Here is a 14,912-nt window from a genome sequence, read left to right as displayed (position 1 = left end):
TGTTATGACTCAATGTGGATTTGTTTATACACATTTTATTTGTATGATTTCATGTTAAACTTCAAATAAATGCTTCCTTATGTGATTGCTTTTCTGCATCAGGTACTACCTAGCTCTATAAAAATGTAATTTAAAATAAATAATAATTAAGGCACAGTTGATTTTGTAGAGAGTATTGGTCCATAGGGAGAAACTGCGGTCCTTTATAAAGAGCCAGCCAGGGTCACCCTCTTCCCCAATTTGTAGATGTATTCTATGCTCTTAAGGTTTCATCTTCTCCCTGTTAACTGAGGTTTCTACCACACTTTTGAATAATGTTCTTTCCGCTGTGGTTATCTGAAGACTGTCCTGAGATGAAGACGTAAGTGTTGTGATTAACAGAAACTTTCTAGTAGACCATGTCTTTTTTCTTTTTTCTATCAGGTTTTAAAGATCTCTTTACAAATTAGGGAGAGTAATACTTTAAGTTATCAGCTTTATTTGATTGAGGGTGGGTAGGTTTTTTTTTTGACCATGCAGAAGTTTTTCTTAATATAGCTGAATATATCAATATTTGTTTTTATTGCTTCTGGAAATTGTCATAGATAGGCTTTCTCATGCCCAAATTACAATGACTTTCACCTGGATTTTCCTCTAGTACTTTTATGATTGCATTATTTTTCATTTATGTTTCTGATATAGTTTGTGTTTGTTATGGTATATGGTATCAAATACGGCTCCAAATATATAATCTTGTGTGACTATTCTGTTGTTGTCAGCCCTATTTATTAAAAGACCATCTTATCACCAGGAATGAGATACCACCTTAATGGTGGTGAAATGCCACCCTAATATTATACTAAATTTCCATATGTACTTGAATCTATTTGGAGACTTCCTCTTCTGTTCTTTGGTCTCTTTGTTCATGTGCTAGCACCACACTGCTCTGATTCTGTAGAGACTTTATAATATGTTTGAATACTAGGTAGGCTAGCACCCCGTATTGCTCACCTTATTTTATAATTTCTTAGCCATTTTTACATATTTTTTAATTCTATAAAGAATCAATTTGTTTAGCTTGAAACAAACTCATTCATATTTTTGAGGAGATTGTATTTAGTTTATATTTTAAGTTGGAAAATTTGACATCTTTATGATACTGACTTGTCCTAGTCTAGGACGAAGGAAGTTTTTATTTTTGTTTTTGTTTGTTTGTTTGTTTGGTTGGGTTTTCTTAGACAGAGTCTTGCTCTATCACTCAGGCTGGAGTGCAGTGGTATGAACTAGGCTTACTGCAACCTCCACCTTCCAGGCTTAAGTGATTTTCATGTCCCAGCCTCCCACGTAGCTTGGACTACAGTTGTGCACAACCACAGCTGGCTAATATTTGTATTTTTAGTAGAGACAGGGTTTCACCATGTTGGTCAGGATGGTCTCAAACTCCTGGCCTCAAGTGATCCGCCCATCTCAGCATCCCAAAGTGCTGGGATTACAGGCATGAGCCACTGTGCCTGACCAGGGATGCTTTTTTATATAGTCCAGTCTACATTTGCATTTTTCATCAGTGTTTCAAAGTCGTCCTCATTTTAGAGGGGGAGACTTTTTAGTGTTTTATTTTGGTGGTGGTGTTATTATAAATGGGGTTTTCTCTTCCATGATAACTTCTAACTGGTTACTGTAGGTATATGTGAAGGCTATTGATTTTGTATGTTCATTTTATATCCTGCTGTCCTAGTGAATTCCTTTATTCTTTAAGTTGATTCTAACATTGATACGCTCAGATTTTCCAGGTATACACTAAAACGCTTGCAAATAAAGAGACTTTTTCTTTTCCAATTATTGGGGCTCTAATTGTTTTGCATTGGTTAACACCTTCAACATAATGTTAAGAGTGGTTATTATAGTGAGCGTCCTTGCCTTATTTCTGACCTCATTGAAATGCCTACTGTGTTTCCACATTTTAAAAGTTGCTAGCTTTCTTAGGCATAAATCTTTATATATTTTATCTTTGATCATAACTTTCATCATCTAAAACACTGGGTTTTTTGTTGTTTTTGTTTAGCTTCCAGAAAAGCGTCCCACATTTCAGCAACTCCTGTCTTCCATTGAACCACTTCGGGAAAAAGACAAGCCTTGAAGAAGAAACTAGGAGTGCTGATAAGAATGAATATAGATGTTGGCCAGCATTTTCATTCATTTTAAGGAAAGTAGCAAGGCATAATGTAATTTAGCTAGTTTTTAATAGTGTTCTCTGTATTTTATATTATTTAGAAATGAACAAGGCAGGAAACAAAAGATTTCCTTGAAATTAGATCAAATTAGTAATTTTGTTTATGCTGCTCCTGATATAACACTTTCCAGCCTATAGCAAAAGCACATTTTCAGATTGCAATATAGAGACTGCGTTCATGTGTAAAGACTGAGCAGAACTGAAAAATTACTTATTGGATAGTCATTCTTTTCTTTATATTGTCACTGTCACAACAATTAAATATACTACCAAGTACAGAAATGTGGACATTTGTCTTCATATTTCAAGGTTTTCAAACTTCAGTAGGCATGATGATAATCAAATGCAGAGTTTATGAAAAGATTCCTAGAAACTACCTCCATAAAACCTGGCGGAGGAGGTCTGAGTGCAGCCTGTGAATTTGTATTTTTAGCAAACTCCCAGATGTTACTGAAGCAGTTGTTCTGAACTGCCCTACGGGACCTCATTACATGGTGGGGTATCATTAGGTGGTCCATTATTCAATCCAAATGGCACAATTCTCTCCTAATATCCAGATAAGTACAATGACTCTTAATGTCATGTATAAAACTAAAGTTAAATCATATTAAATAATATATTAAATATGTTGCACATAAAGCAAGTTTTTAAGATGCTAAGGTACGATTTCTAGAATTAATTACATTGTTGCTTTCTAATCATTTTAAATCCTTGAATTTGGGGATCTGGGGCTTCTGGCTAGTTTGATAACTGAAGTTATCAGTCTGCTATCTTAACATAAAAATACAGAAGTACTATTTTAGCTTCTCATGGCTATTACTAAATAGTATTTCAGCTTTAAAACTGTACCTGGGGATGCCCTTCTTCACGGCCTGCTACTGAACCCACTGGTTTTAACCTCTTTCCGAGTATTCCCTTGTCTTTTCTATAACGTCAAGAAGGGGGATACCGATTCTGTAGAGGGCACCATTACAATGAAGAGACACCCGAATTACACCCTGCTGCTATTTTCCAGAGATCAGTCAATAATCTCTCAGAGACATTTATATCCTCTCTCATCCCACTCTGTCCTTCAGCCACCAGCTAATTTCAATGCTCCCTCTTGCTTATTTGTTTCTTGACATTTCATTAGTAATTCCTTCATTTCAACAGAGAATTGACACTCGTTAAGTCTTCTATTTTTTACAGAGGCACACAAATCTCAATTTATAATGAAATGTAACTCAAAATAATCACTAGGGCATTTGTATATTTTATTTTTGTAATTTTTTTTGTAGTGTTGACTATATCCTAGGTTCTTTCCTACCCAAGAGAAAAGAAAGAACAGGTGACCCAAACCCTCTGTCTCAATGGACCCACAGTCCGATGGGGGTGCCAGCCTTTCCTGCACCACAGACTGTTTCCCCACTCAGAGGATGAGCTCATGCACAAGCTGGGTCTTTCTGGTCTCCCTCTTGAAGATTTTTTTCCTCTCTTCTTCTTATTTTTGTATATTTACCTTTTAAAAATAATCCTCTTTATAACAAAATACACGCTTGTAGCAAAAATTCAAACAATACAGAATTGTTTACTATGAAAAGAGGCCAAAGGCCTGCTTAGAAGCCTAGCTGCAAAAATCAAGTCAGGCAACAATTTAAGGTACCACTAGAGGTTTATCAGAAAACAAGTCCAGTGATGCTAGGAGGAGCCAAGTAAAAGAACACTATTCATAGTATTTCAAACGTGTATAACGATTTTTTTAATGCTGTATAACTGTGTTTAGTGGTGATATCCAGAATTTATTATTGTTATCTTAAACCAAGAGTCTGCCTACGCTCTTTTGGCAGTGAAGAAAAAGGAAGACTATGTGGTAAGAAACTTTCCAAAGGGCAGGCTGCAGAGCAAGTTCAGATAAGTCACTTGCTAGGTAAAATCCAACAGATGCTCCCCAGTCTTGCTGAGCATTTTCTGACCCGCCAGAAGTCAAACACAAAGTCAAGAGGGTCTGGCAAAACTCACCTCACATCTACTTGAGTTCATTAAGATTCCAACACAGTAGATTTAGCAAGTTGAGTTTCTCAGTTTGTATTCTATCTCGGGAGTGGGTTTATGAGGAAGAGAGATTGGACCTACGGCCCCATCTTTACCTAAATGTGGAGGGAGGAGGGTCTCAAATGAGGAAGAATAGTTCACTGAGAGACACCAGAGAAGAGGAAGCTAGCACCTGCCCTTTCTGGCCTGATCACTACGTTTCTCTGGTCTGTGAGCTTCACAATGGCCCTTTTGCATTTGCAGTTTCATTTAATCCTTGCTTCCTTATAGCCCAGGGTTTGGCAAAGTTTGTTTGTAAAGGGCTTTGTGGGCCATGCCGTCTCTACTTCAACTACTCAGTTCTGCTCCGTAGCATGAAAGGAACTCTAGACAATATGAAAATGAATGGGTGTGGCTGGGTTCCAATAAAACTTTATTTATGGACACTGAAATTTGAATTTCATATCATTTTCATTTATCATGAAATCTTAATTTTTTTCAACCACTTAAAAATGTAAAAATCACTCTTAGTTCACAGACCAGACAAAAACAGGTGGTGGGGTGGCCGGGTGCAATGACTCACACCTGTAATCTCAGCACTTTGGGAGGCCGAGTCAGGTAGATCACCTTGGTCAGGAGTTCGAGACCAGCCTGGCCAAATGGTGAAACTCCATCTCTACTAAAAACTACAAAAAATTAGCTGGGTGTGGTGGCACACACCTGTAGTCCCAGCTACTCAGGAGGCTGAGGCAGGAGAATCACTTGAACCCGGGAGGCAGAGGTTGCAGGGAGCCGAGATTGTGCCACTGCACTCCAGCCTGGGTGACAGAGCAAGACTCCATCTCAAAAGAGAACAAAACAAAACAACACAAAAAAGGTGGTGGGCAGGATTTGGCCCATGGGTCAGTTTGCCAACTTCCATCCTAGGCCCAGGCACTGGTCCCTCTTTGTAGAGTCTCCATCCTTTCAGAGGATGCTCCTACACAGGAAAAGGACCACAAGCTTTACCTGGTGGGCAGAGTGAGGACTGTTCTAGAGAAAACCCCAAAATTAAGTTATGGAAATAAGCAGGTTTTTCTTTCTGTGTTACAGTTGGACACTATGTGACATGACCATGGCTCCTTTGCCATGTCTGGGGAGGCTCTTTTGAAGGTGTTAGGTGATGAAAGTGGTTCCTGCAGAAATTATTCTTGCACTGTGTTGAACCAAGACAAGGACTGAGAACTTCATAAAGACCATGTGGTAACTACAAAGGATGTTTAGATAGCAGTAGCTTGACAGAAGATTTTCATGATATATTACAGAAGATGGGACATATGCAAGATAAAAGAAAAAAACTGTCTATGAAATGGTTGCTTTGCCAAGGAGTAAATTATGCTGTGGGCCCAATGAATGGCAGGATGATGCAGATGGCTATGTGAAATGTTGATTGTATCTCACAAAATAACAAAGAACTCTATCTCTGCTACCTGGGTGTCAGATAATTAAGACATCAAAGAGCCTCAAATGATCCTCATTTTGAGGCTATTTTATAGATTATGAAAGTCATCTTCCCCTGACTTGGCTAATTGATCCACCATTACCACAGAGAATTTATGAAATACAAAGTCATTCTAACACTATGCTGGTCACCACATAGAATGAGTTAATGGGTAGAGTTTGGATATGTTAATCTATTTAATCTAGTTTTAATCAATCTTCAGGTATCTAAGAAATTCTGTGCTTACACTGGGATAGTGACTGTGAGAAATATAAAAGCAGCATCAGGTTTGGTTCCCAACCTGATGGTGTATACACTCTGTACACAACTTTTTTGGGACTAATTTTACAATTGCTTTGTACAATAAAGCGATCTGAGAATTTGCAATGTATCACGAGACATTTGGGAGGTCAGGAGCCCCAGACATTCAGATGATAACTTTGTTCATAGAAGTGAAAAGCAGACAAAGCGTAAAGAAGCCCCAGCACATAAGTAAGCATAAGGAGTGTGCAAATCTAGCATTTATTGAGTGTCTGCTTTGTGCTCAGCACTACTCAAACACTGTGGGCAAATACAAAAGATTTAAGAGACTAGATATCCACTTCAGAGGGTGAACATACAATTGGAATTTCCATTCACTCCACAGTTAGAGAACAGTGGAAATGAGTTTCTATCAGGCATGCTCTGGGAGTTCACGGAGGCTCCTGGTGCTAGTTTTGTGTTGTCAGGGAGGTGTTGATCAAGCAGCTTGGAAGTGAAAAAGCAATGTCCTCTACCTGTTCCCTGGATTCTTCTCTCTTTAGACCTGTCACCTTGAAGAAAGCATGATCTGTTCCAAACATCACTGTAGGCAAATCACCATAGTACTTGGATTAAGTTAATGTGAAGAAAGCATGTCATCCTTGACAATGGATTAAATGAAAGTGACCTAGTGCATGCCATTCTCAATCCTTGCAGCTGCACCAGTTCCCAGGCACTGTCCTTACAAGTGTTCCATCCATATTCCATACAAGGTCCAATACTTGCTCCCATGATATATCCTTGTTTTCAACTTCAGAAATTCAACACACATTTACATTTAGATTATCCCTGAACAGCCTGTGAGACCAAATACACACTTTCCCTAATACACTCTAACACAAAATCCTTATTAGGAAACAGAAGTCAAATCCAGAGACAGAAATAAATACTGAAAGCAATGTCAATGAAGATGCTCTCTCCTTGACCATGTTGTCTTTGGACAATTTTTTTCTGAACAGATTCATAGTTTTGACATTTAATGATATCTTTATCATCTCATATGTTCTATACCATGAAACTAACATTTACCTACAACAAAATCACCTCAAGAGGAAAAACATAGATTTTTCTAAAAGGAGGTCTGAGCATCATCAGTGTTTTGGAATCCTGGATTATTTTCTCCTTGGCTAATATCGATGGAGGCATAAGGATTTTCTTCACTTGTTGCTTGATTTTTCCTGTTAAATAGAGCAAGGTTGCCTTAATATACCTATGTTAAAATCAATCGGATTGATGAAGATCAAAAAGTTTGACAGCACTCTGTGTTAAGGAGGCTGGGTGGGAGGAACAGGAAGTTTCATAAACTGTTGATGTGAGTATAAATTGGTACAGCCGCTATTGAGGGCAATGTGGCAATATTTATCAAAATCAGCAATTGCACGTGTGCTTTGCCGCAGCTTTCCCGCTGCTAGGATTCATCTTATGGGTATATTGGCACACACAGGAAATTACCTATATGAAGCCATCACAACTCTTTTTTAAGTAAACATAAATATTTGGAAACAACATAAAAGTTCATCAATAGATGACTGTTTAACAAAATTACAATCCATTCGTGAAGTGGGAAATTATACTGCCAGAAAAAAGGAGAAGTTTTTTGTGCAACTAATGTGTAATGATCTCTAAAACACATTAAGTGGGCTGGGTGTGGTGGATCACACCTATATAAATAAAAATGTTAAAAAACCATTAAGTGGAAAACAAAATATGCAGAACATTATTTATAGCCTGCTAACATTTGTATACTAAAAAATAAGATATACATATGCATATATACACATATATACACTAAAAAAGTATATATTGTATACTAAAAAGGAGATATATATATATATCCGAGAAAAAAGAAAAAAAGACTATATATATAACTCTTTCTATATATATATATCTCTCTCTATATATATATATGTGTGTGTGTTTGTGTTTGTGTGTGTGTGTGTGTGTGTGTGTGTGTATCTCCAAGGAACTGATAATTTTGTTTGGCTTTGGGAAGAGAACTTGGAGGCAAAAGGCGATAAGGAAGACTCTTCATGTTCACATTTGTATTTTTTAATTTTAACTACATGAATGTATTACACATTCAATGCCTAATTTTTTAGATGAAGCTATTTTGGGTAACCGAAAAATCTCTATAGTGAAGAAAATTGAGCAAAATAGACTAGCACATACAGAGATTCAATCAAGAATATGTTTAAACAACCTGAGGTGTGCATAGAGTTTTGTTAGGTGCTATAAAATATTAACCTTCATTTCATAAGCCCAGCAAGAGTCAATTTCTTAAGGACAGAAGAAAAACATCTAGTAGCAAAGCAAGACTAGAAATCAGGTCTCTAGTAATTTAAATCCTCAATGAGCTTTGATATTCAGTTCAGGAACAAATTAGAGCATGCCTAACCATGAACTGAGAGAATGATATGGAGTCTGAGCTACCCCATGAGAAATAAAGGTGAGTAAAGAGTAGCAGTTTGGGCAGGGCACGGTGGCTCACGCCTGTAATCCCAGCACTGGAGGGCGAGGCAGGCGGATTGCTTGAACTCAGGAGTTCAAGAACAGCTTGGGCAACATGACAAAACCTTGTCTCCACAAAAAATACAAAAATTAGCTGGGTGTGGTGGCGCACCCCGGTAGTCCCAGCTACTCAGGAAGCTGAGGTGGGACAATCACTTGAGCCTGGGAGATCGAGGCTGCAGTGAACTATGACTGCACCACTGCACTCCAGCCTGGGTGACAGAGCAAAAGACTGTCTCAAAAAAAAAAAAAAAAAAAAAAATTAAAAATTAAAAAACACACACAAGAGTAGCAGTTTGAAAGAAATCTCACAGCCCATTCTTGAACAGTTTCACGGTTCAAACCCATCAGCAATCCAGTCTCCAACAATCCAGTCCCCACTTTTAGACTGAAAAGGATTCAGCAGTGAGAGCAGTGAGAACCATTCCCTGAGCCCAACCATACCTGCTGAGTTTGCAGTGCCTCTTTGTAGGAGGGAAATGACACTGTGGCTGGGATGGAGTTTACTAGGGCATGCTAATAAATCCCAGGCCAGATACTTACTGTGTGGGCTTACCAGGAAGGTGAACTGCTGATGACATCTAGTAAATTTCTAGGGAATGCATCAGAGTATTTAGGTGCAAAATTGTCCAACTGAGTAATTGGCCTATACAATCTACCACTTACTGAAAATTTTCCAGTTACTGTTCTCTAAATCTTTCTATTTTCAGATAGTTAAGTCTAGGAAAGGCCACTTACTTCTTTCGATCTCTGATCCCAGTGAAGATCAGGACGACAATGCCAGCCACTATCACTCCCATCACAACTCCAAAAACAATTAGCCATATGGTAACGGGGGGCTGGTAAGGAGGTGCAAGTGTTGGCTGTATCCCCAGAAACTCCAGGCTGTTGTCATTCAGACGGAAAGCATCATTGATACGGCTCCTGGAGATCCTATTTGCAAAAGCAAAACATAGCAAAGAGGACACTTAGACAAAATAAAATTGCATGTAGTTATTTACTCTTTTTTGTTGTTGTTGTTGTTGAGACAGAGTCTCGCTCTGTCTCCCGGGCTGGAGTGCAGTGGCCGGATCTCAGCTCACTGCAAGCTCCGCCTCCTGGGTTTACGCCATTCTCCTGCCTCAGCCTCCCGAGTAGCTGGGACTACAGGCGCCCGCCACCTCGCCCGGCTAGTTTTTTGTATTTTTTAGTAGAGACGGGGTTTCACAGTGTTAGCCAGGATGGTCTCGATCTCCTGACCTCGTGATCCACCCGTCTCGGCCTCCCAAAGTGCTGGGATTACAGGCTTGAGCCACCGCGCCTGGCCGTTATTTACTCTTATATCATTGTTCCTGAAAGGACTTAATAGAACTAATCATAAGAATATACACCTAGCCAGGCGTGGCGGCACGTGCCTATAGTCCCAGCTACTTGGGAGACTGAGGTAGGAGAATCGCTTGAACCCAGGAGGCAGAGGTGGCAGTGACCCGAGATTGCGCCAGTGCACTCTAGTCTGGGTGACAGAGCAACAAGACTCTGTCTCCAAAAAAAAAAAAAAGGAATATACACCTAAAATCATAATAGGAGCAAAGTAAATAAGGTCTAATTAAATATATAAGTCTTTGACAATTATGCATCTTTCATGCCTTGCAACCTAGATCAGGTTCATCAACAGCTCCATTGGAAAATTGAGTTGCAAGTGTGGAAATGTATAAATGGTTGGCATTTATTCATTTGTGACTGCTGTGTTTAAGGGCAAAGTTAGCAGATTTGGCAAGAATTTCCCTTCTGTCAAAATACATCTACAATGACTTTATATCAAATAATGGAAACGGATAATTGGATATACTTCTTCTATTATACAAACGAATCAGGTCCTGTGACCAAGTCCCTATAGTAATATTTTCCAAATAAAAGGTATTGGCATTTGGAGGTAGCACTGGGGAGGCACATAAGAAAGGGAACTTTGCCAGTTTCTTCAGCACTGGGATGGGAAATGGCTGACTTTTATGGAGGCAAAAGGATAAAGATTGTTTAAAGAAAAAAAAAAAACAGTGATATGGAGAACATTCTGGGGATCAAAGATCAAAGTGTCTGGCATCTCATCTTCCTACCCTTGGGTATAGCCCAGGTCAGGAGGTCAGAGTCCACCAGAGAGGGAGAGAGAGCAACGCAGAATTAGTCAGGTAACCCCTGGCAACCTCAGCCAGAAAATATCTGAAAAGAGTCATCCTGGAAACAGAGTTTGAGGTCCCCTGTAGCTTGCAGCTGAGTATCCAGGAAGGCTGAGCTTTTTCATAAAGATCTCAGCTAGAAGTTTTCCCTAAGACAGACACAAGTCTTCTGGAGGCAGTAAGTGAGTCTCTGGGCACAGCTGGGTCATACATTCCAACCAAGCCAGATTTTTCTAGGCACACCCTGCCCAGCAGGTCTTAGATCTGCTTCCAAAGTTAAACAGGACTCTGATGCAGCTCGAGAGGGCCACCTAGTGAGCTGCCCAGAAGCAGTAGGTATATTATGCCTTTTTATAATGACAGGAAACCATCTGCAAGGTCGATCCATTTTTCACTCCTGCTGTCTGTTGTGGGAAACAATTGAGGCAAATTGGACAAACTGTATCTTCTAAACATTCATTGCAAGCCCCTCACCTAGCGTAGAGGCCAAGCAATATGTAAGGAATGCTCTACTTGCCTAACTTGTGTCAGGCTTTGGGCAGTTAAATGAATCCTACATCAAAGTCCCTAGAGCAAATGATGGCAATACCTGTCCATGTCCCTTCTGCACTTACTATTTTCCATGAGTTCTAGCCAGACTTTCTTTAACCAGCACCTGCTCCCCTTTACCAGAGAGCATTCTCAGACCACATGCCTGCAGGGCTGAAATGCTGGGGAATTAATGCCACCTGGAAGCAGTTCTCAGCCAATAACTGATGGGAGGTGGTAAATACCCCAGCTTCCTCAGCCCTCTGATGGGACAATTCAGGTGCACATTCTACACAGTCTCTCCAGACTTCCCAGCAGGACTGAGCTCTAGTTGCCCGTAGTGGTAACTTGCTTGATAACATGTAATCTACAGTTTTCCTTTCCTTTTGTAAGGGCCTACATCTGGGGGAACTCAAATCAAGATTATTCTCTTGCTGTGGGATCCTTCTGGAATTACATGGAGTTTGTAGCATGAAGTAACACATGTAAATGACTCGGAACAATGCTTGGCACACAGGAAGAACGCACAAAATACTGGTTATTGTTGTATTTGTTAACCCCCTCGCCCTTAGATGAAAGTAAAATGTCACCTGATGGCCTCTTCAACTTCAGTTCTAGGAATGATGTCAGACACATTTTTAGGTGCAGTGACATAGAAATTAAAGGAGATTCTTGGTTTCAAATCAGCAACTCGCACATCCTCCTCCCTGTAGAGAAACAAAACAAACATCTTCACTTGTGGCACAGAGGACACAATAAAGAGAATGAAGACTTCCCCTGCTGGTGAAAAGGAGATTAGAGAGAGGATCACAGGGTAGAGAGGCATGGGGGAGGGTGAAAAGGAGATTAGAGAAAGGATCACAGGGTAGAGAGACATGGGGGAGGGCAAACAATGGGAGGATGTAATTGTCAAAAAAAAATTAATGCTGCCCAAAGCACATGAAATCAACTACATAAAAATGTGATATCAAGTCTTGACACTATTTATTTGCCTTCATATAAAACCCACATCTTTTTCAATGGTAGAAAATTTTCAAACTGAAAACAGCAGGAGAATCAACAAGGAATAATTGGTGGCCCAGGATTGTGGCAAACAATGTGGTGGGCAGAGATGGCTCAGTACCACACACAGAGATTTACACACACAGCCTGGTCCTCTCCAGCAGAAAACATCGTGTTGCACCCATGGGTGAAGGTAATGAGTGGGGTCTACCATATGATGTGACAAGACTGTGCTCTCATAGCTGTCAAGTGATCCTAGCACAAAATAAGGTAGATCATGTGGCTCATAGCCCTTGAGTGACTACCCATCTAACTCAGAATAAAAGCCAAAGTCCTTAGAATGGCCCTCAAGGCCCACATGACCTTTTGTCTCTCCCTTCTTCCTCTATGCCCTAACATCATCCTGGCCACGTCTCCACTTGTCTGCTAATCTGCTCCAGCCACACTGGCCTCCTTGCTGTTCCTTTAACAGGCCGAGGTTATTCCTTCCTCAGGGTCTGCACCTGCTGTTTCCCCCAGCTGAGACACTTTCCCCATTGTCTGCATTTCTCTCACGCTCTCTCGCTCTCTCTTTCGCTCTCTCTCTCCTGCTTCATATACTTGTTCAAATAATAGTGACGTCTTTTCTGACCATTTTGGTTAAAATTGACATACCCCCTGCCCAACACACACAGACACACACACACACACATACCAACCCTCCCCAGACCCTTTTCTCTTATATTTTTCTCCCTAGCACTTAGTACCTTGTAATTCTACTATATTTCACTTACATATTACACACATAGACACACACACAACATACATACTAGAATATAGGTCAATGAAGGCAGGAAGTTCTGCCTTTTTTTCTTTCAGTGCTGAGGGTGTGTGACAGCATTCTAAGAAGAGAGTGACAGCTGTTTAGTAAGAACGATACTCTTGCAATCTACAAGTCAAGTAAGGCACAATCAGCCCTCTGTGGAGTCGCCCAAATTCCACGACACCAAGTAAGTATAAGTTACTAGGAGATTTTTATCAATTTCACTTGAAGAAAAGTTTAGGCAGAGTATCTCCTCAGACTCAAGAGAAATCCTAGTTAGAGTAACTTGAGAACCCAGCAAATCAACTCACCCAAAAAGAATCGTCTGATGTTTGATTTCTAAAAAGTACTTCCTCATGGCATATGCAACAGATGATCGGAACAGGTACATTTCATTGTCGTTCCATTCATACTGCAAATTCAGAAGAAAGACACTGCTCAGCTGGACTCATAAGACACATTTATAATCTGATACTCCTCAAGAATGATTCTTAATATTCCAGAGATTCCTGCTATTATGTCAGTGACCGTCAGCGTAAGTGTGCATCCATATCACCTGAAGGGTTAGTTAAAACACCGAGTGCTGGGTCCAACCCTAGAGCATCTGACTCAGGAAGCCTGAGATGAAACCCAGTAATTTACATCTCTAACAAACTCCCAGGTGGTGGTAATGCTGCTGGTCAGGCGACCATGCTTTAGGAACCATTGGGTGCACGGGTCCTTTTTCTTTAGTTTGATGTAAACTGAAACTAACACTTTCAGTGTAGGTTTACCCACGGGAGTCAAACAAAAGTTGTGGGTTTTGTAGCAAAATGTCTGTACGTTGTGGATAAAATCAGTTTTTACTATTTTTACAGTAAGTTCTCAGAAATGTACTTATCTATAAGTGTAAAAGAAAAACTTGAAGTTCAAATAAAAAATAACACTTTGTAAACAGCAAACTACTCTGTTTGTTCTTGTTTTCCAGTGTTAAACAAATAGCTTATGTTTGCATAGCTTTTAAAGACTTAAAAGAAAGCATTCACTCTTTCCTCCAGTAGCTGGCAGTAGGAATCAATGAATGGCACTAGTTGTATGTTTCTCCTTTCCCTTTAAAAAGATTATATTTCACAAAAGAATTGTTACATTCACTTCAGCTTGGTTTCACCCAGGTTTGGAGGAGTTCCTTTAATAGTAGCATTATTAATATTGTTACTAATAACAGTCTGGCTACTATTTCTATAAATATAAAATATTTTAAAGGCTGAGTTCTCAAAATAATGCCATAGATCCGATTGGAATTCACCATGAAATAGCTTGAACTGAGCAGATATTCTGACCCTGATGTGTATATGCACTAAATATATTATCTTGTTTCATCAAAACAGATTGTTGCTTGGTGAATTGGCTTCAGAACATTACAGCATCAAACCTACTGAACACTATTTACTAACCCTCACTGCATGGAAAGAGGATGAGTATAAATGTCAAGAAAAAAAGATAATTGAAAAATGTCCTGATCTGCCGAGACTAATTAAAATTTATTAAGCCAAGGAAGAGCTAATAAAAATATGACAGAGAAATAGTCCCACAATCACCCAATGATTATTAAGAAATAGGAACTTGAACTCTTAATGATTGGAAAGAAATGCACTTCCATTTTCATTTTTCCTTCTTGAATGTTCATCTTTTTACTCCTGAGTTATTTATGGTTTGATGTGTTATCTATGAAAATTATACTAAAAGTGTTGTTGAATCTTGGACAATGTGTAACTTTGCAGGAAAGGTAAGGGGGTAGAAACACAATCTTTGCATCTATCCGATGCAGACAACAATTTGCTGTAGCATCTTGGACCATTTTATAATAGCCCCAGATTGACTTCTAACCCTGCAAAACCTTCAGGGTGTCATGCCCACTCTCAGGCTTTTGAGCCCCATGTA

General features: G+C 39.5%; 2 protein-coding genes across 5 annotated transcripts in view; one reads left to right on the top strand and one right to left on the bottom strand.

Moving 5' to 3' along the window:
• Window positions 1–4,671, top strand: part of BMX (BMX non-receptor tyrosine kinase) — a 63,314-nt gene extending 58,643 nt beyond the window's left edge. For 2 of the 4 annotated variants that reach the window (XM_033200917.1, XM_033200914.1), the window contains one exon: window positions 2,042–4,671. In XM_033200917.1, coding sequence (XP_033056808.1) covers window positions 2,042–2,210 — 169 coding nt within the window. In that variant the 3' untranslated portion in view covers window positions 2,211–4,671. The remainder of the gene's footprint in view (window positions 1–2,041) is intronic. The other 2 variants (XM_033200915.1, XM_033200916.1) reach the window with 2 other exon arrangements.
• Window positions 4,672–6,202: 1,531 nt separating this feature from the next.
• The window catches only part of ACE2 (angiotensin I converting enzyme 2), a 48,272-nt gene continuing 39,562 nt past the window's right edge, over window positions 6,203–14,912 (bottom strand). The window contains 4 exon segments of the mRNA XM_033200918.1: window positions 6,203–7,177; window positions 9,246–9,440; window positions 11,779–11,895; window positions 13,304–13,404. Of these exon segments, the coding sequence (XP_033056809.1) occupies window positions 7,069–7,177; window positions 9,246–9,440; window positions 11,779–11,895; window positions 13,304–13,404 (522 nt within the window). The 3' untranslated portion in view covers window positions 6,203–7,068.

Source organism: Trachypithecus francoisi, unplaced genomic scaffold (genome assembly GCF_009764315.1).
Source record: "Trachypithecus francoisi isolate TF-2019V2 unplaced genomic scaffold, Tfra_2.0 Lachesis_group6, whole genome shotgun sequence".
NCBI classification, from domain to species: Eukaryota; Metazoa; Chordata; class Mammalia; order Primates; family Cercopithecidae; genus Trachypithecus; species Trachypithecus francoisi.
This window is presented reverse-complemented; position numbering and strand designations above follow the sequence as displayed.